Genomic DNA, 16,447 nt, shown 5'->3' on the forward strand with positions numbered 1-16,447 from the left:
GAAAGTCTGAAAGCCCCTCGGTATGGTGATTGCTTAGATGGAGAAGCTGGTCAACAAGATCTAATTGCATTTCTAATGTTTTCTGGCAGCTATGATGCTTATGAAACAGGAGACATTGCTTTTCAGGACTCTGTTGCCATATTCTGAAAAGGGAAAACACCCTTAAGCTTTGGTCGTACTCGATAAAATAGACATTCCGCCTCCTCAACAGTCTTCCTTCGACTTCCAGGATGTCTGTTTTTCCTTCTTCCTCTTCAGCTGCTATTTCTAAGGGTACTTTGTATCTCACCTTTCAATCTTGATGCTCCTGAAATTTTATCCGAGGTTTTGCTTTGTCTCCCTGAATAGTTTCATTCATGCCTATGCCTTCAATGAGCGGATTTATGCCATCGATTTCAACCTCATCACCTTCCATTCATGCCTCTCTCCTGAGCTCCGCAGCCTTCTGGGCATCTGCCTTCATTACCTTTGACATGTCTTGAGCTCGACAGGTCAAAACTGAACTCATTATCTTTCCTTCTTCCTGCCCCCCACCCCCACTCCCCATTTCCCAGGCTCACTCTTCCTCTGCGTTCCTTATCTTGGTGAATGTTACCAACCATTCCATCCATCTCTCTGGACAGAAAGATCCTTAATACCTTCAGTCCCGTATCTCTTACATGCACTCAGTCACCAAGCCCTGACTCCTACTGTTTCTTCCTTTTGTTCTATCATTCATTCTACCACCACCATCCTTGTCCAAGCCATCTACCTCTTCCACCAGGCCCACTCCAGCATCCTCTCAACTACTCCCCAGTCTGCCACTCCTGACCCATTTCATTCCCCTTGCCACCACCAGGGTTAGCTTTCGAAAAGCCTGACATACCTGCTTTAATGCTTTCAGTAACCTCTCAGGCAACCCTGTCTCTCTCACTTGGCTCATCCCATCTCAGTTATTCTCAATATGTCAGTCTCTCCCACCTGAGAAGTGCTAAAAATATTTCCCCCTCCTTATTTGCTGTGGCTGTTATGTTTTTAATAAAGGTGAGGAAAAATCAATATGAGCAGCCTAGTTGACGCCATCATCCTTGCTATGATTATTGAAAATGCAGATTTTGGTATACATTCCAATCTAGTGAATTTTCCACAAAACCCTTGAGGACAAGTAGGTTTTTAAACTTTATGAGAGTATCCAGGTAATTTTTCTTCCATGAAAAAAAAAAATCACTACTTCTTAAAACAACCCATCAGGAAGGAAAAAAAAAAGACCCATCAAACTGACCTTGGTACGCATGGTGGATTAAAAATTTATATAGAAGAATTGATCGCACAGTATGTAAAATTTTTACTGTAGCCCAAGAATAATGATAAAGTACCTGCTTTCAAAATGTACTATCCATATTATAATTCACAGAAAAGAAAGGTGATTACAGAAACTCTGACTCATGTTCCTGCCTGACAGCTAATGAAAAAAATTGCCAGCAGCAAAAGTAGGTTCTTTTTTATCTCAATGACAGGGCCTTTTGTTGTGCTGAAGAGGTCTTAAGTTCCATTCAGTTTTATATAATGCTGGTTTTTTCCTATTGTAAAGCAGCGAGAGCACCTCATTGTTAATTCAGTTTCCTTCTCAGCAGATATGGGCAGAAGAAATGGCTGAATAAATCTGAATGCAGAAATATCAATAGGACCTACTGTGATCTCTCTGTTGAGACTTCTGACTACGAACATCAGTATTATGCCAAAGTTAAGGCCATTTGGGGCATGAATTGTTCCAAATGGGCAGAAACTGGACGATTCTATCCTTTCTTAGAAAGTAAGTGTCACAGTTGTCTGTTAAACATGTGTTAATATCAAGTTCCTTGGACCCCACTACGTAGACAACTTCATAGTCAGCCTTGCCCTAAAGGCCAGAAGTCTGCTTGATCTGTACCCTGTCCATCAGGTGGAGTGACCAGCCCGAGTTGCTTCACCTCACTGGACGTCACAGTTTCATCTTTAAAAACGAAAAGTTTGGCCAAGTAATCTCTAATGTCTCTCCTAGATGTCCATACTATCAAATTTTGATATTTTTTCCTTTTTGACCGCCTCACGGCGTACGGACTTCCCAGGCCATGGATCAGATCTGGTTGAGACCTATGCCACAGCTGCAGCAACACTGGATCGTTAACCCACTGAGCCAGGCTGGGGATCGAACCTGCATCCCAGTGCTCCAGACATACCACTGATCCTATTGTGTCACAGCAGGAACCCCTTAATTTTGTTTTATTCTTTAGTTGTGACTATATAATTTGAGGAATAATTGACAGATTCATTTTAATGTTGTGGGTTTGTAAACCATCCACGTAGGTCCATAGGTTGGTTGGAGATTGTTCTGATCGCCAAACTAAGTCTCTTCATGTTATAAACTTGGTCGTGGGGTGCATAATTCCTAATTCAGAATTCAGGCAACTTCTTCCTGCTATTTGCTTTTTATTTTTATTTTTATTTTTTTGCTATTTCTTGGGCCGCTCCCACGGCATATGGAGGTTCCCAGGCTAGGGGTTGAATCGGAGCTGTAGCCACAGGCCTACGCCAGAGCCACAGCAACGCGGGATCCAAGCCGCATCTGCAACCTACACCACAGCTCACGGCAACGCCGGATCGTTAACCCACTGAGCAAGGGCAGGGACCGAACCCACCACCTCATGGTTCCTAGTCGGATTCATTAACCACTGCACCACGACGGGAACTCCTGCTATTTACTTTTTAAATTTTTCTATCCCCTTATCTGTGACTGATTCAGCCCCAGAGGACCCACTCAGAGCTGCCATGACGATGTGAACAAGCACTGCCTACGTTCTGGAGCTGGAGCCTTCCCCCTGCTGTCCTTCTAGATCAGAGATCAGCAAACTGTGTTCTCAGACCAAATGCAGCACACACACCCCTTTTTGCTTTCCTACAGAACAAGAGCTAAGAAGGGCTTTTGCATTTACATGAATTATAGCTGCAACAGAGATCACATGGCCTGCAAAGCCTAAAATATTTACTGTCTGAACCTCTATGGTAAAAGTTTGCTAATCTCTGTTCTAGATCATTCTCCAAAGTTACATCCCCAAGGGTCTTTAGCAATGCTTCATTTTTTCCTATTCTGATTTTTACAAACACATCAGATCCTGTTAGTGTTGTTTGCCACCCATGTTTCAAGTCACAGGAGTGTTGCAAATACTTTTTATTTATCATCATCAAGTAATTTTTTTTTTTTTGTCTTTTTAGGGCTGTACCCATGGCATATGGAAGTTCCCAGGCGAGGGATTGAATAGGAGCCACAGCTGCCCGCCTACCCCACAGCCACAGCAACTCAGGGTCCAAGCCATGTCTATAACCTACACCACAGTTCATGGTAACACTGCATCCTTAACCCACTGAGTGAGTCCAGGGATTGAACCCGTGTCCTCACAGATACTAGTCGAGTTTGTTACCGCTGAGTCACCAGGGGAACTCCTCAAGTATTGTTTATCCATGAGGCTGGCAACTACATGTGACTAAGTAAATACAACACTTGAATTTATCATTGTATCAGGGTGTGTGAAATGATTGTTTCAAGACCTGGCATAACTTGGGTCCAGCTTAGAGCATCTGAGGCATGGCAGATCAGAGGGTGGGTTTTGGAGGTTTAAGCCCCAGAGGACTATATTGTAGTCTTATCCAAAGTGATTTCTAATCTGAATATGGTAATTCCCTCTCCTCTCCCCTTTCAGCACAAATTGGCCCACCAGAGGTTGCTCTGACTACTGATGAGAAATCCATTTCTATTGTTCTGACTGCTCCAGAGAAGTGGAAGAAAAATCCAGAAGAAAGTTCTATTTCCATGCAACAAATATACTCTAATCTGAAGTATAATGTGTCCATATATAATACTAAATCAAATAGAATGGTAAGCCTGAGATAAAACGGGGTCACTTTTTGCAGCTAACGCTGGAAAGCACAGCCCTGCTGCTTCACTTCTCAACATGTGAATCTGGGAAGGTGTGATATTCAAAAGCGAGGCCATACAAGATACAACTAAAGCTGATGTGTGGAAAACCTAGAGAACGTCCTTCAATTTCCTTTACAGAAAGTCTCTGCTGTAAGATTGCTGCTGGCGTGTCGAGCAACAGCCAGCTTGCTTTGATGGAGGGTTTTTACTTGCTTAATATCTGTCAGTCACTCGCCAAGAAAGAAAAAATATTAGCAAGAACAGGATGAAGTTGAATGAGAAATCCTTTTTCATGTTATGATGTAGAATTGTACCCAGAATTTGTCCAGCTCCTGACCCCGCCCTCTTGAGCTGAGGGAAAAGGGTCTTTCAAAGCTCTTGCTGGAAAGAAAGCTTGTAGTGATAGTCAAGGACTTCATGGTCCTTGGTCTTTGATTTTCTCCCAGAGTTATTTGTCTGGGGTGGTACTGGAGATCCTTGGCTCTAACCGCTGTTCACGCTTCCCTATCTAGTGGTCCCAGTGTGTGACGAACCACACACTGGTGCTCAGCTGGCTGGAGCCAGACACTGTGTACTGCGTCCTTGTGGAGTCCTTGGTCCCAGGCCCTCCTCGCCTCGCTCAGCCTTCTGAGAAGCAGTGTGTCAGCACTTTGAAAGGTAAGCTTTGACAGTCCGAGGTGGGAAATCTGCTGAAACTGGAAGACGTATGGCAGTGTAGACACAGTTTGGGCAAATCCATGTCTACTGGAAAGCAGAAACAACCCTCACCAGAAATGCATTGGGCAGCCTGGGACTCTGCCATTGAACTTGGTTCACAGAAGCGGGGGGGGGGGGGGGGTTCACCTCTTGGGGCACTCTCAGCACCAGTCCTGGTGTCAGTGCCAACAAGACTTTGCCCTGGGAAATGAGAGTGTCTCACATAGTTTTTCTCCTTTAGAGCTGTATTCACTCTGATCAGTAGAAGGTCTGTGGTCTTTAAGAACACCTGATGATTTCATTGCTAGAAACAAAATGGTATCCTAGGAACATTCTAAGACAGAGTCCTCTGCTCCCCGTGGGAAATACAAATTATAGGCTCTGCACGTTGTGTTCAGATATTGCTCCCTGGCTGTGCGAGGGCCCAGGACCAGCAATCTGGTAGTTATGCCCTTGCTCTGATAGTTGCTTCTCTCTCTTTCCTTTTTCTTGTCTCCTCGCATTTTCTGAACTTGGCTGCCAAGGAGGTGTGATTAAAGGTTCTTGTTCCTGATAGGAGACTGGAGTTGGAAGCTTGGCATTTATTTTATTGTTCCTCGGGGTGGAAGGACCTTGAACTCAAAACCTGAAAATTGAAAATAAATCCTAAAGTTTAGCTTCTTTGAATGGCTCTTCATCCATTCTTCTATTTCTCTCTTCCAAACGTGCTGGGCTAGGACAAGTGTCACAACCATTTTCCCCAAGCCTCAGTTCCATCACCAGCTGGGGGGCAGGAATGGTGACAGAACCCATTTTCCTCTCCCCTCATGCCTCCCACAATTTGAGATGAAACTGTCGCAAGGAATAAAAAGGGAATTTTGTGAGTACATATCAAAAGTGAAGAGCTTACCTTGCCCTTTAAAACAAAGGGTTCTCTACCAGATGTCAAAGAAAATTGAAGGACAAAGCAAGCAAAAGACAAAACAAAGCAGATTGAGGAAATCATGTTTGTATTTGGAACAAGTGTTCTGTTTACTAACAGCTCAATCAGTGGCCAAATGGTGGGAATGAATTTCCAGTGGAAATCCTTTAAGCTCTTGGCAGAACTAAAGCAACTAAAGTGCAGATTAAATTAAATACTTCTGGGTAGGCACTGGGAGCCAACTTTCTCACCAGTCCTAGAGAAGTAACAAAGTTATGAGACACCATTTCAGGTTCTGACTTTTTTCATGATATCCTAGCTATTAGATCATCCCAGATACCTTTCCAAGACACCTCTACAAAGGACTAATTTTTCAAAAACTATTACTTCTGTTGGGACTATTCCTTGAAAAAATATTTCTGCTCTCCCCAATTCCTAAAAATAAAAATACAGATATGGTTTATTAGTTGATTGCTGCTAACATGTGCTGGTGTACCTTGAGTGCCATCAGTCACTGCTGTCGTGGCTCTTTTTATTGAGGGTGAGTTTGGTCCAGAGGCCAGGGATTGTATTAAGAGGATGGATGAGTTGTCTGTAGCCCGAAAGAAGGGCAAGTGATGCTCTGCCACCTGCGACATCTGCATTATTGGTACCTTTCAAGGTGAAACCTGTTGACAGATGTGCTTTATGGGATGGAAGATTCTGCAGTTGGACCCTCATGCCTGGACCTTTCCCACGATTATTGACCAGAAGCCTATGACACTTCTATTTTGAGTTTTGAACTAGATAGTTAACCAAGCAGGGACTTGGCTCCTTTCTCCCAGGACTAGACACCAAGAGCATCCAATGTTTGCATGGATTACAATGCTCCCACGACAATCCTGCTGCTTGTGTTAGTATGTAAGGAATGTGCTTGAACTGTGCTAAAGCTGCTGCTTCTTTACTGCTGTATTAGGGTTCTCCAGAGAACACAATATATGTAATCTTTATATGCATACACACATTGAGATAGAGACTTGTTTCTAATAAGTTGGCTCACATGATTTGGGAGGCTAGCAAGTTCAAAGTCTATAGGACAGGCCAGCAGACTGAAGACCCAAGGAAGAGTTGATGTTGCAGTTCTTAACTGAAGGTGATTGGCTGGCAGACTTCTCTCTTCCTTCCAGGCAGAGAAGGAAATTAGTCTTTTTTTTCTATCAAAGCCATCAACTGATTGGATGAGGCCCACCCACATTATAGAGGGTAATCTGCTTTATTCAAGTCTACTAATGTAAATGCTCACTTCATCTAAAAAGTGCCTTCGCAGAAACATCTGGAATAATCGTGGACCAGATAACTGGGAACTGTGGCCTAGCCAGATTCACACATAAAATTAACCCTCACGGTTTCCCACTATCCCACAGGAGATGAGCAAATATAAATTAATCCCCATGAGTCCTATCCATCAGCCATACAGTCTGATTGGTGGTGAGCCCTGGTGGCTTCTCTTAAAACTATTCACTAGATCTTTTCATTCCTCTATGAACTTTTAAACTCACCGTGAGCCTACCCAGAAGGGAGTTGCTGCCATTCGCAGCACACGCCAGTTCAGCCCTCTCCCCACACAGATCCTCAACCTCCAGCCCTACCAGAAAGTCGGGCCAGCTGTGTAAGGATGCTTGCTTGTCACACAGAGGGGAAGCCATACTTTCTTGTCCTTTCCCAAATACACAGAAAAGATTGAGCCCATGAGTGGCATGGAATGTGGGGCAGCTTAATGGGAGCTTCACAGGAGGGTTTGTTGTTTGGTTTGAAGTGCTGCGAGTTGCCTAAGTATCAGACACACTCTTACTTTCTAATATAAAACCATCATGAATCACAGAGGCAGACATGAAATTTTGGAATATCTACTGGCCTGGGCTGTTAAGGCGGCCTGGCTGTAAAGGTCTGAGACAAGTCCCAATGATTCCTTAAGACCATCCATGGTCAGAGAGAGTGAGAATTCTGGGACCCTTAGAACATCCAGCTCCAGCTTCTCATCTTATAAATGAGAAGACTGAATTTCTAAATGTAACGGACCTACCCAAAGCTTCTTGACATTGCCACTGTTTTCCCACCACACGAAATCACAATTCTCTACCCCCCCCACTTTTTTTTTCTTTTCACAGATCAAACATCAGAGTTGAAGGTTAAAATCATCTTCTGGTATGTCTTGCCCATATCTGTTACCGTGTTTATTTTTTCCGTGACGGGCTACTTCATGTACAGATATACCCATGTCGGCAAAGAGAAACACCCAGCAAATCTGGTGAGTGCTTCGCGTGGTAGGAGGCATAACCACACACCTCCAGGAAGATAGAAAAGGGGGCTCTAGAACAGACATCAATCCTCTTATGGCAGAGTGAGTTTCAAGTGAAAGACCGGATGAATTAAAAACACTTTCAGTCCTAAATTAACTCACCAACATAACCAAAGAGAAAGATTCCTTAACTTGGACAGAGATTTTATATTTAATGACCAGACTAGACTAGGTCTTAAGGTACACAGATAAATTGAGTCAGGATCTGTGCCTCTCCAAAAGCTTAAGTCTAGTTGGGGACTAGAATTTTAAAATGATATGTGAAGGCTAAGATGAAAGCAGGTCCTGGGGACTCTTGGGGGTACAAGGGGGGCACTGGCACCCTACCTGGGGGACCAGGAGAAGTTGCCTGCCTGGGCTTGGCTATAAAAAGTTAGTAAGAGTTAGGACACCTAGTGCAGGCAGAAGAAACAGAGGGACAACAGTGGGTAGATGTTTGGGAAACCTTGCGTCATAGTGCTAAACAATAAGGAGCTGGAGAGCGGGGTAAGGCCGGATAACAGGAGGGTTGGGCTCTTATTCTATTCTACGGACTTCGGGCTTTCTTGTGTTTGCAAATAGACATCTCTGTCGGGTTTTGAGTTGGGATCGTCACAGTCAATATGGTGTTTCAGATACAACTGGGTAGAGCTAAAGACGCCTTGATAGAGAGGAAGACTAGATGCAAAAGAAGCAGCTGGGAGACTGTGGCAGTTGTCCAGGAGAGGAAATGAGTGGGAGGTAGGAGGGCTGAAGACCGATGGGGAGTAGAGACACGTTTGGGAGGGAAGTGGCCAGGACTTACTCATTCACCACAAGGAGAAGCAGGAACGTAGAAGAGGGAACAAACCTGAAGCTTCTGGACCAGGTACTAAAGGATTCCCCAGGACTGAGCATATTTGAAAATTAAAAATGATTTCTTGGGGAATTATCAGAATACATGTTCGTGTGTACACAGTGCATACATGCATTCCTGTTAGTTCAGTTTTTAAATGTTGTCATTATTCTGCCGGCACTTAGGTTTCAGGGTTAGTTTTTTAATGACATAGGGAGATCTTTCCTGGGAAGAAAAAGCGCAGGAGAACTGATTGCTTGTGACTTTTTGAAACCAAAAATTTCATGAAAGAGTGAGGTTGACGTTCCTACTTTTTTCTTTTTTTGTCTTTTTCTAAGGCCGAACGCACAGCATATGGAGGCCTACACCACAGCCACAGCAACACAGGATCCTTGACCCACTGAGTGAGGCCAGGGATCGAACCCGCAACCTTATGGTTCCTAGTCTGATTCGTTAGCCACTGAGCCACGACGGGAACCCCCATTCCTACTTTTTAATGTTGAATGAGGAGTTCCCATCTTGGCTCAGTGGTTGACCCCTGGCCAGGGAACTTCCATATGCCTCGGGTGTGGCTCTAGAAAAAGGCAAAAATAATAAGAATAAGAATAATAATGTTGAATGAAACCACATCAGAGAGCGGACAATGAGGATTGTAACACAATTTATCATTGACAATCTAAATAGGCACCTTCCATGTATCCTCAGCAAAATTTTAATCTTAAACAAGTTTTCTTGACATAATTTAGAGTTTCCCTATCTGCTATAAACTGGCAGGTGAATCTCCCTTTTTGAGCCTAATATAGCCTGATGTACAGGGGAAGTAAGTAAAAGCATCTCTACTCACGTACTTATTTCCCTTTTTATATCCAGTTTTCATTCCCTTCTACATTTCCTGTCCAGAGTATATAAAAAAGCAGGGCTGGCAGCACAGGTAACCATGGTTTATTGATAAATACATAGTAAACTCTGATTAACAAAGTGATTTCAAAAATTCTATCAGTCTTCACCACTCCTGACATAGCAGAAATTCTGATTTTACAGAATTAAAAACCGAGACTTGAGAAGTTAAACCACCCCTCTGAATCCCCTTAGCCAGTGAGAGGAGGGGGCAGTCTCATCCTGATCCTTGGACTGAATCAGGACCACCCAGTGAACCACCTTTCACTGCCATATGCATTTCATACATTTCCTGCATCTTGGGTCTCTTGCCTCCAGATGAGTGAGGTTTCTTGTATATTCCAAACATAGCTTTCACCTCCATAAGCTGGTAAGAATAGATCTTTAAAACTATCTGGTGACAGTATAAATTCTACCTAACAGCGGCTTTTAATATCTCTCTAAAGTGAAAAGGTGAAAATCATTCTCTTCTCTCTTTATAGATTTTGATCTATGGAAATGAATTTGACAGAAGGTTCTTTGTACCTGCTGAAAAAATTGTGATTAACTTTATCACCCTCAATATTTTGGAGGAGTCTAATAAAGCTTCGCAGAAGGATATAAGCGTGATAGAAAAAAGTGATGATGTGTGGGGGCTGAATGAGCCCATTGAGGACAAGGAGCCCCCTTGGGAGGAAATGGAGGTGAGACACCTGGGGTATGCTTCGCAGTTGATGGACATTGTGTGTGACCCTGAGGAAACCGCCAGAGGGACTTCCCTAAGGCAACAGGAGCCACCCAGCAGAACAATGCCCACAGACAAAACAGTCGTTGAGTATGAATACAATGTGAGAAGTTTTAATGACATTTCCCTGGGCCCTGGAGATCAGGAGTCCAACCCACAGGAGGAGGCATCCCAACGGGGAAAGTTATTTGAGCAACAGGCACCTTTGGCCAACTTGGACCCACAAACACAGCTGTATCCATACACCCCTCAGCTCAGAGACTTGGAGCACCTGCCACAAGGGCACATGGATACAGAGGAGGGGCCAGAGGAAGAGCCTTCGACCACGCTGGTCGATTGGGACCCTCGGACTGGCAGGCTGTGTATACCTTCATTCTCCAGCTTTGAACACCACTCGGAGGGATGTGGGCACCCTGAGTCCGAGGGGCTCGCAGAGGAGGGCCTCTTGGCTAGACTTTGTGAGGAACAGGTTCCAGACACGGCACCGGGAGACAGTGCAGCCTATCTCACGCAATTTATGGAGGAATGGGGCTTATTCATACAGATGGAAGACTAATACGCAAACCTCCTCTTGCCACACCTCTACCGCGACAAGACACTGCATGCAAATTAGATGAATGACTGAAGAAGTAGGCACCTGAGATAGAGGTTTACTCAGATTTCTGTGTCAGGGAGAATTTTTTATTTCTTCTGTTTTCATAGCACTTGTTTCATTCTGCCTCGTATGGGTGGTTGGGTCCCGTGGGTGGGCACCTGCGGTGATGCGTCTCCTGCAGCGATGGTGGGCACCCAGAGTGTGGTGGATGACCCACTCTCTGTACCCAAGAAATATTCAAAAACATTGGTCAAATTAGATGCAGAAAATTCTGCATTCAGATGAATGGCTTGTGACCTCTTTATTTAGGATTTTCTTACAAACACCCTAGGACAGTTATTTTCTGGGCCCTTACCCGGTGTATAACACAGTGAAAAGTATGGCACGGATGAACCTATCAGAAACAGACAAACACAGAGGGCAGACTTGTGGTTGCAAAAGGGGGAGAGGGGAGGGGGTGGGATGGATATGGAGTTTGGGGTTGGTAGGTGCAAAGTATTACATTTAGAGTGGATAAGCAATGAGGTCCTGCTGTATAACACAGGGAACTATATCCAATCTCAACACAGGGAACATGATGGAACATAATATGAGAAGGACGAATGTATATGTGTGTGTCACTATGCTATACAGCAGAAATTGGTACAACACTGTAAATCTACTATACTTTATGTATTATATATATATAAAGAAAAAAAATAAAATAGCTTACTCTAAAAAAAATTTTCTGCAGACCATTCACTGTATAAGTGCTACTTTTTTAGAATTTGGTTTACTGTCGGAATGATGAGATACTTAAAACATACAAATACCACCTAGTGGGTGGGAAGTTGTCACATTTAAAGACCCTAACCCACTATTCAATCATAATAATCCATGTTCAGACGGAATAAATCAGGCACAGATCTTCTTGATATCACATACTTTGGGCTATTTTAAGTGGCCATATTAAGACTTTAGGAGAATTTCTCGAGTATAAACATAAATTGTTATTATTATTTTGTAGTCAGAAAATGTCCTTTCGGTAACTTAGTAGGGGCTTCTCAGTAGGGAATTAACCTGAAAGAAAATGCCACATGTTATAATAGAATGATACATTTATTTCTGGGAATATTTTTTTTTAAGATATTTACACAGTCAGTAAACTAGAACATGCTTAGTAGCTGAATCACTGTTACTATTGCAATGTTAAAGATTATATTTGAATGGGCAGTGCCTCAGAGACTCCCTAGGATGTGTGTGAATGAATATCGCATCTCTATATAATCTTAAAATCAATCAATCAATAAGGACATTAAAAATAAGTTAAATTACTATGTAATGAAGAGTGTATTAAAAATTTGATATAACCTACTGTGGAAACGAATGTACCACCCTCGTTAAATTCGGGTAACAACTCGCATCTCCTGCACCATTTGTTTAGAAAATTGAATTTGATAGTCACACTGCTTTAAAATACGACAGACTCTGTGAAATTGAACCACATAAAATTATTGATGTTTAACTGTTTTCGTCCTGCAGAAATAGCAATTTCACATGCTTTGCCTTAATATACATTTGTTTTCATCATGAACTCATAACCCACTGAGGCTCTTTCAGGAAAACAGACATCATTCCTGTTTACTCATTTGTATTCTTGGCACAGGCAGACAATCCTGGTAGGAGAAATGGATTCTGAAGTCATGGTCTTTTGAGATTGTCCACAAATCCAAACAGTTTCTGATCTAATGGTTTAATTTAGAACATAATTTTATTAACTAGAGTGTTCTGTTCTTCTCAATCTTGGTAAAAATGACTCTGCCAGTTTTGAAGAACATATTTATTGTGAAATAAATATGTAAGAGAGTATATTAAAAATTTGACATAATTTACTGTGAGAACAAAAGTATATCATGAAGCAATCCACCCTAGTTAAATTACAGTAACTATCCACCTCTCCTTCACCATTTGCTTCAAAACTGCCAGTTTTGGAAAACAAATGTATTATTACTATAAAAAGAAATTTGGGAGTGGAAAAGAGTGAGTCGCTATTAAGAGCAAAAAGAGGAGTTCCCTTTGTGGCTCAGCAGTTAAGGATCCTGACAAGGATGCATGAGGATGTGGATTTGACCTGTGGCCTGGCTCAGTGGGTTAAGGATCTGGCATTGCCATGAGCTGCGGTGTAGGTCATAGACACAGCACGGATCCTGCGTGGCTGTGGCTGTGGTGTAGGCTGGCAGCTGTAGCTCTGATGCAACCCCTAGCCTAGGAACCTCCACATGCCACAGGCACAGCCCTAAAAAAAAAGCAAAAAAAAAAGCGAAAAAAGAGCAAAAAGAAAATAAACCGATTGATGATTGTTTGGCTGATTTATTTCCTTGGAAATATATTTATTGAGAACCTATGATGTCCTAAATGTCTTTATGAAACAGGGGTAACACTTAGAATGGTATGCCTGGAGCATAGTGAGTGCTCAGGGTTCATCATCCTTTTTAATAACTGCGAGAACATGTGCTTAGCACCAGGAAGAGAAGCCATTGAAACATATGACTATTTTGATTCAAAGGCGGAGTTTGCCTCACTTTGTTTCTCTTACCTAAAAGTACAATAGTGATTAGCTTCCTACTTTATGCCTTCGGATTGAAATCTGTCTGTGGTTTTGTAAAAGAGAATCCAAAATTCTGAGTGGCTGTCACATCTCTTGTCATTCTAAGCATGTCAGAAGGATCGAAGGATTGAATTTTAAAGGCTTTTAAAATTTTGTTTCTTTGGTACTTTGCAACACACACACACACATACATATTCAAATGTGAGCATACAGTAGGTCTTTCTCGTGGGGGAAAGGGAAGGCGTTCTCGGCTGCATGACTGTGAGTGGCAGCCTTCATGCATCCTGTTATTTCCATGGCCACAGCCTCAGGAGCTCCAGACAGCATCCTCTGGGGCTTCACCACCTTGCATCCCTAGGCCTGTGGTCCCAGTGGAGCTGGGAACTTGAGGTTTCAGAATCTTTGACAAGCACCTTCATCCTCTCTCTAGCTGTTCATCAATTCTAGGATTTTACATCTCCCTTCCCAATTAGGTGAGTTTCCTTCCTGAAAAATGTCTGCTAGTGGTTCTATGTCCACATCCCGTAAATTCTAAACAATTGGGTGAATAATAAAAGCACCCACACTGCAACGTGAGTAGGGCCTAGTGCTGCGTCCCACGCATGGGAAGGAAGCAAATGAAGAGGAACGTCTGTTCCCTCCGCCTACAACAGGGGAACGATCCAGCACCCCCAGGCTGAGCTCAACCCAAAGGAAATCAGGGCAGGGGAAAACGATTTGTACAGCCCTTAGCAGCGTGCTAAGTCTAATGAGAACATCAAATAAAGGATGCCATCCCTACAGATCAGGGCACTTGGGTCATAAATCAAATTCTTTCTGGTCCATTCACTCCACCCCCACATCTCGGGATGAATTTTTGCTAAATTATCTTGGGAAGAACTTTCAATTTCCTCCATGGTTCCTCACATTTTATCTTCCATACATTTTCTATCTACAGTCTTTTTCAAAGCTTTTGCTAAAAAAAAAAAAAAGTGCCTATAATTTTTTTAAATAAATATTGCAATGGTTGTGGGCATTTTAAGGGTGGCTTTTTTTCTATAGAAAATAAATGGACACACAGTCATAGACAAACTAGAAGTAAAGGAGAAAATAAAAATTACCTGTAATACTCCCACTCAGATTTAACTACTGTAATATACTAGGGGAGAAAAATGATTCTTAGCTGGGGGTGGGGGGTGGGATTTTGTCCCCCATGAGACACTTGGCAATATCCGCAGAATTTTTTTTTTTTTTTTTAGGACTACACCCGAAGCATATGGAGGTTCCCAGGCTAGGGGAACAGTTGCTGCAGTTGCTGGCCTACACCACAGCCATAGCAACATGGGATCCAAATTGCATTTTCAACCTACACCACAGCTCACGGCAATGCTGGATCCTAAACCCAGTGAGCAAGGCTAGGGATTGAACCCACGTCCTCATGGACATTAATCAGGTATGTTACTGCTGAGCCACAACAGGAATTATTGGAGACATGTTTTGTTGTCACAACTCAGTGGGAGGATTCTGCTAGCAAGAAATACCATCCCACATTCTGTGATGCCCAGGGCAGCCCCCCCAACATAGACTTATCCAGACAGAAAATAGCACCTAAGTTGATAAATCCCGGTATAGAATTTTCCAGACACTTTCAGTGCATATATGTATACATTTTTTCCCCATTGAACTCTTTTATAACTTGCTCTTTTCACTCCATCAAAAATATATAACTATTTTAATTATACATAGGTTAACTTTATGAAACACCAGTCTTATTCAAATTAGAACTATTGAAGTGACAGATTATGAATTATTTTTCTAAATTTAATGCTTTAAAAAATTTTTAGTCAAACAGCAACCAAAAGTTGGCATTATTAAGAGCAAAGGGACACAACTCCTTTAAAGACAACTGAACCTTTGCAAAATGTTACTTCCTGGCAATCACTATCTTTGCAGAGTGGCTGGGTGACTATGAGATGGTCATTTATCCTCCCCTTGAGGTATTAGACTCCCCTGTGCTTAGTTTTTTGTTTTTTGTTTTTTGGGTTTTTTTTTTTGTCTTTTTGGGGCTTCATCTGAGGCATATGGAGGTTCCCAGGCAGTCGAACTGGAGCTATAGCTGCCAGCCTATGTCACAGCCACAGCAACATGGGATTCAAGCCACCTCTGCAACCTACACCACAGCTCAGGACAACGCCAGATCCTTAACCCACTGAGCAAGTTCAGGGATCGAACGGGCATCCTCATGGAAGCTAGTCAGATTCATTAACTGCTGAGCCACATTGGGAACGCCTTTTAATTTTCTTCCCCCATTCCCCCCCCATGCTTAGTTTTGACTACTTTTCCTCTTACAGTCTTCAAGATCTTGAGTGACAGGTGCTTGAAGGCAGTCTTAGCTTTCACTGTAAATCCTGGATAAACATTTATGTTTATCGCTGATTTTCTTCCAGATTCCTTTGCCTGTGGAAGCTACGAGATTTCTTTTATACTTTACTAGTTTGTTTGTGGTTTTGTTTTGTTTTTTTGTTTGTTTGTTTGTTTTGTCTTTCTAGGCCTGCACCTGCAGCATATGGAAGTTCCAAGGCTAGGGATCGAATCGGAGCTACAGCTGCCAGCCTACACCACAGCCACAGGAACGTTAGCTCCGAATCGTGTCTGCAACCTACACCACAGCTCACTGCAACCCTGGATCCTTAACCCACAGAGAGAGTCCAGGGATCGAACCGGCTTCCTCATGGATACTGCTGAGCCACAAGGGAAACACCTGTACTTTACTAGTTTTGATCTTTAACAAATCTTCAGGTTGGTTTTCATTTCTGAATGCCAGCAAAGATGGCTGGTTAAGGTCTCGAAAGCTTTGCTTCGTCCAAGGCCCTCTTTAGGAGGGGGCGAGGGCTGGGTGTTTGTCCTGGTTGAAGGAGATTCCTTCTGGCCTCAGGAAAGGCTGCCTATTCTTGTGTTTCCCTAAAATTCTGTCTCTGGCAC

The 16,447-nt window shown here is 42.8% G+C and overlaps 1 protein-coding gene across 2 annotated transcripts in view; it reads left to right on the plus strand.

Annotated features, from left to right (window-relative positions):
• IL20RA (interleukin 20 receptor subunit alpha) overlaps window positions 1-11,185 on the plus strand; it is a 34,471-nt gene extending 23,286 nt beyond the window's left edge. For both annotated transcript variants that reach the window (XM_047770109.1, XM_047770108.1), the window contains 5 exons: window positions 1,614-1,792; window positions 3,717-3,892; window positions 4,447-4,591; window positions 7,679-7,818; window positions 10,063-11,185. In XM_047770109.1, coding sequence (XP_047626065.1) covers window positions 1,614-1,792; window positions 3,717-3,892; window positions 4,447-4,591; window positions 7,679-7,818; window positions 10,063-10,860 — 1,438 coding nt within the window. In that variant the 3' untranslated portion in view covers window positions 10,861-11,185. The remainder of the gene's footprint in view (window positions 1-1,613; window positions 1,793-3,716; window positions 3,893-4,446; window positions 4,592-7,678; window positions 7,819-10,062) is intronic.
• Window positions 11,186-16,447: the final 5,262 nt, after the last annotated feature.

This window comes from Phacochoerus africanus, chromosome 2 (assembly GCF_016906955.1).
Source record: "Phacochoerus africanus isolate WHEZ1 chromosome 2, ROS_Pafr_v1, whole genome shotgun sequence".
Taxonomy (NCBI): Eukaryota; Metazoa; Chordata; class Mammalia; order Artiodactyla; family Suidae; genus Phacochoerus; species Phacochoerus africanus.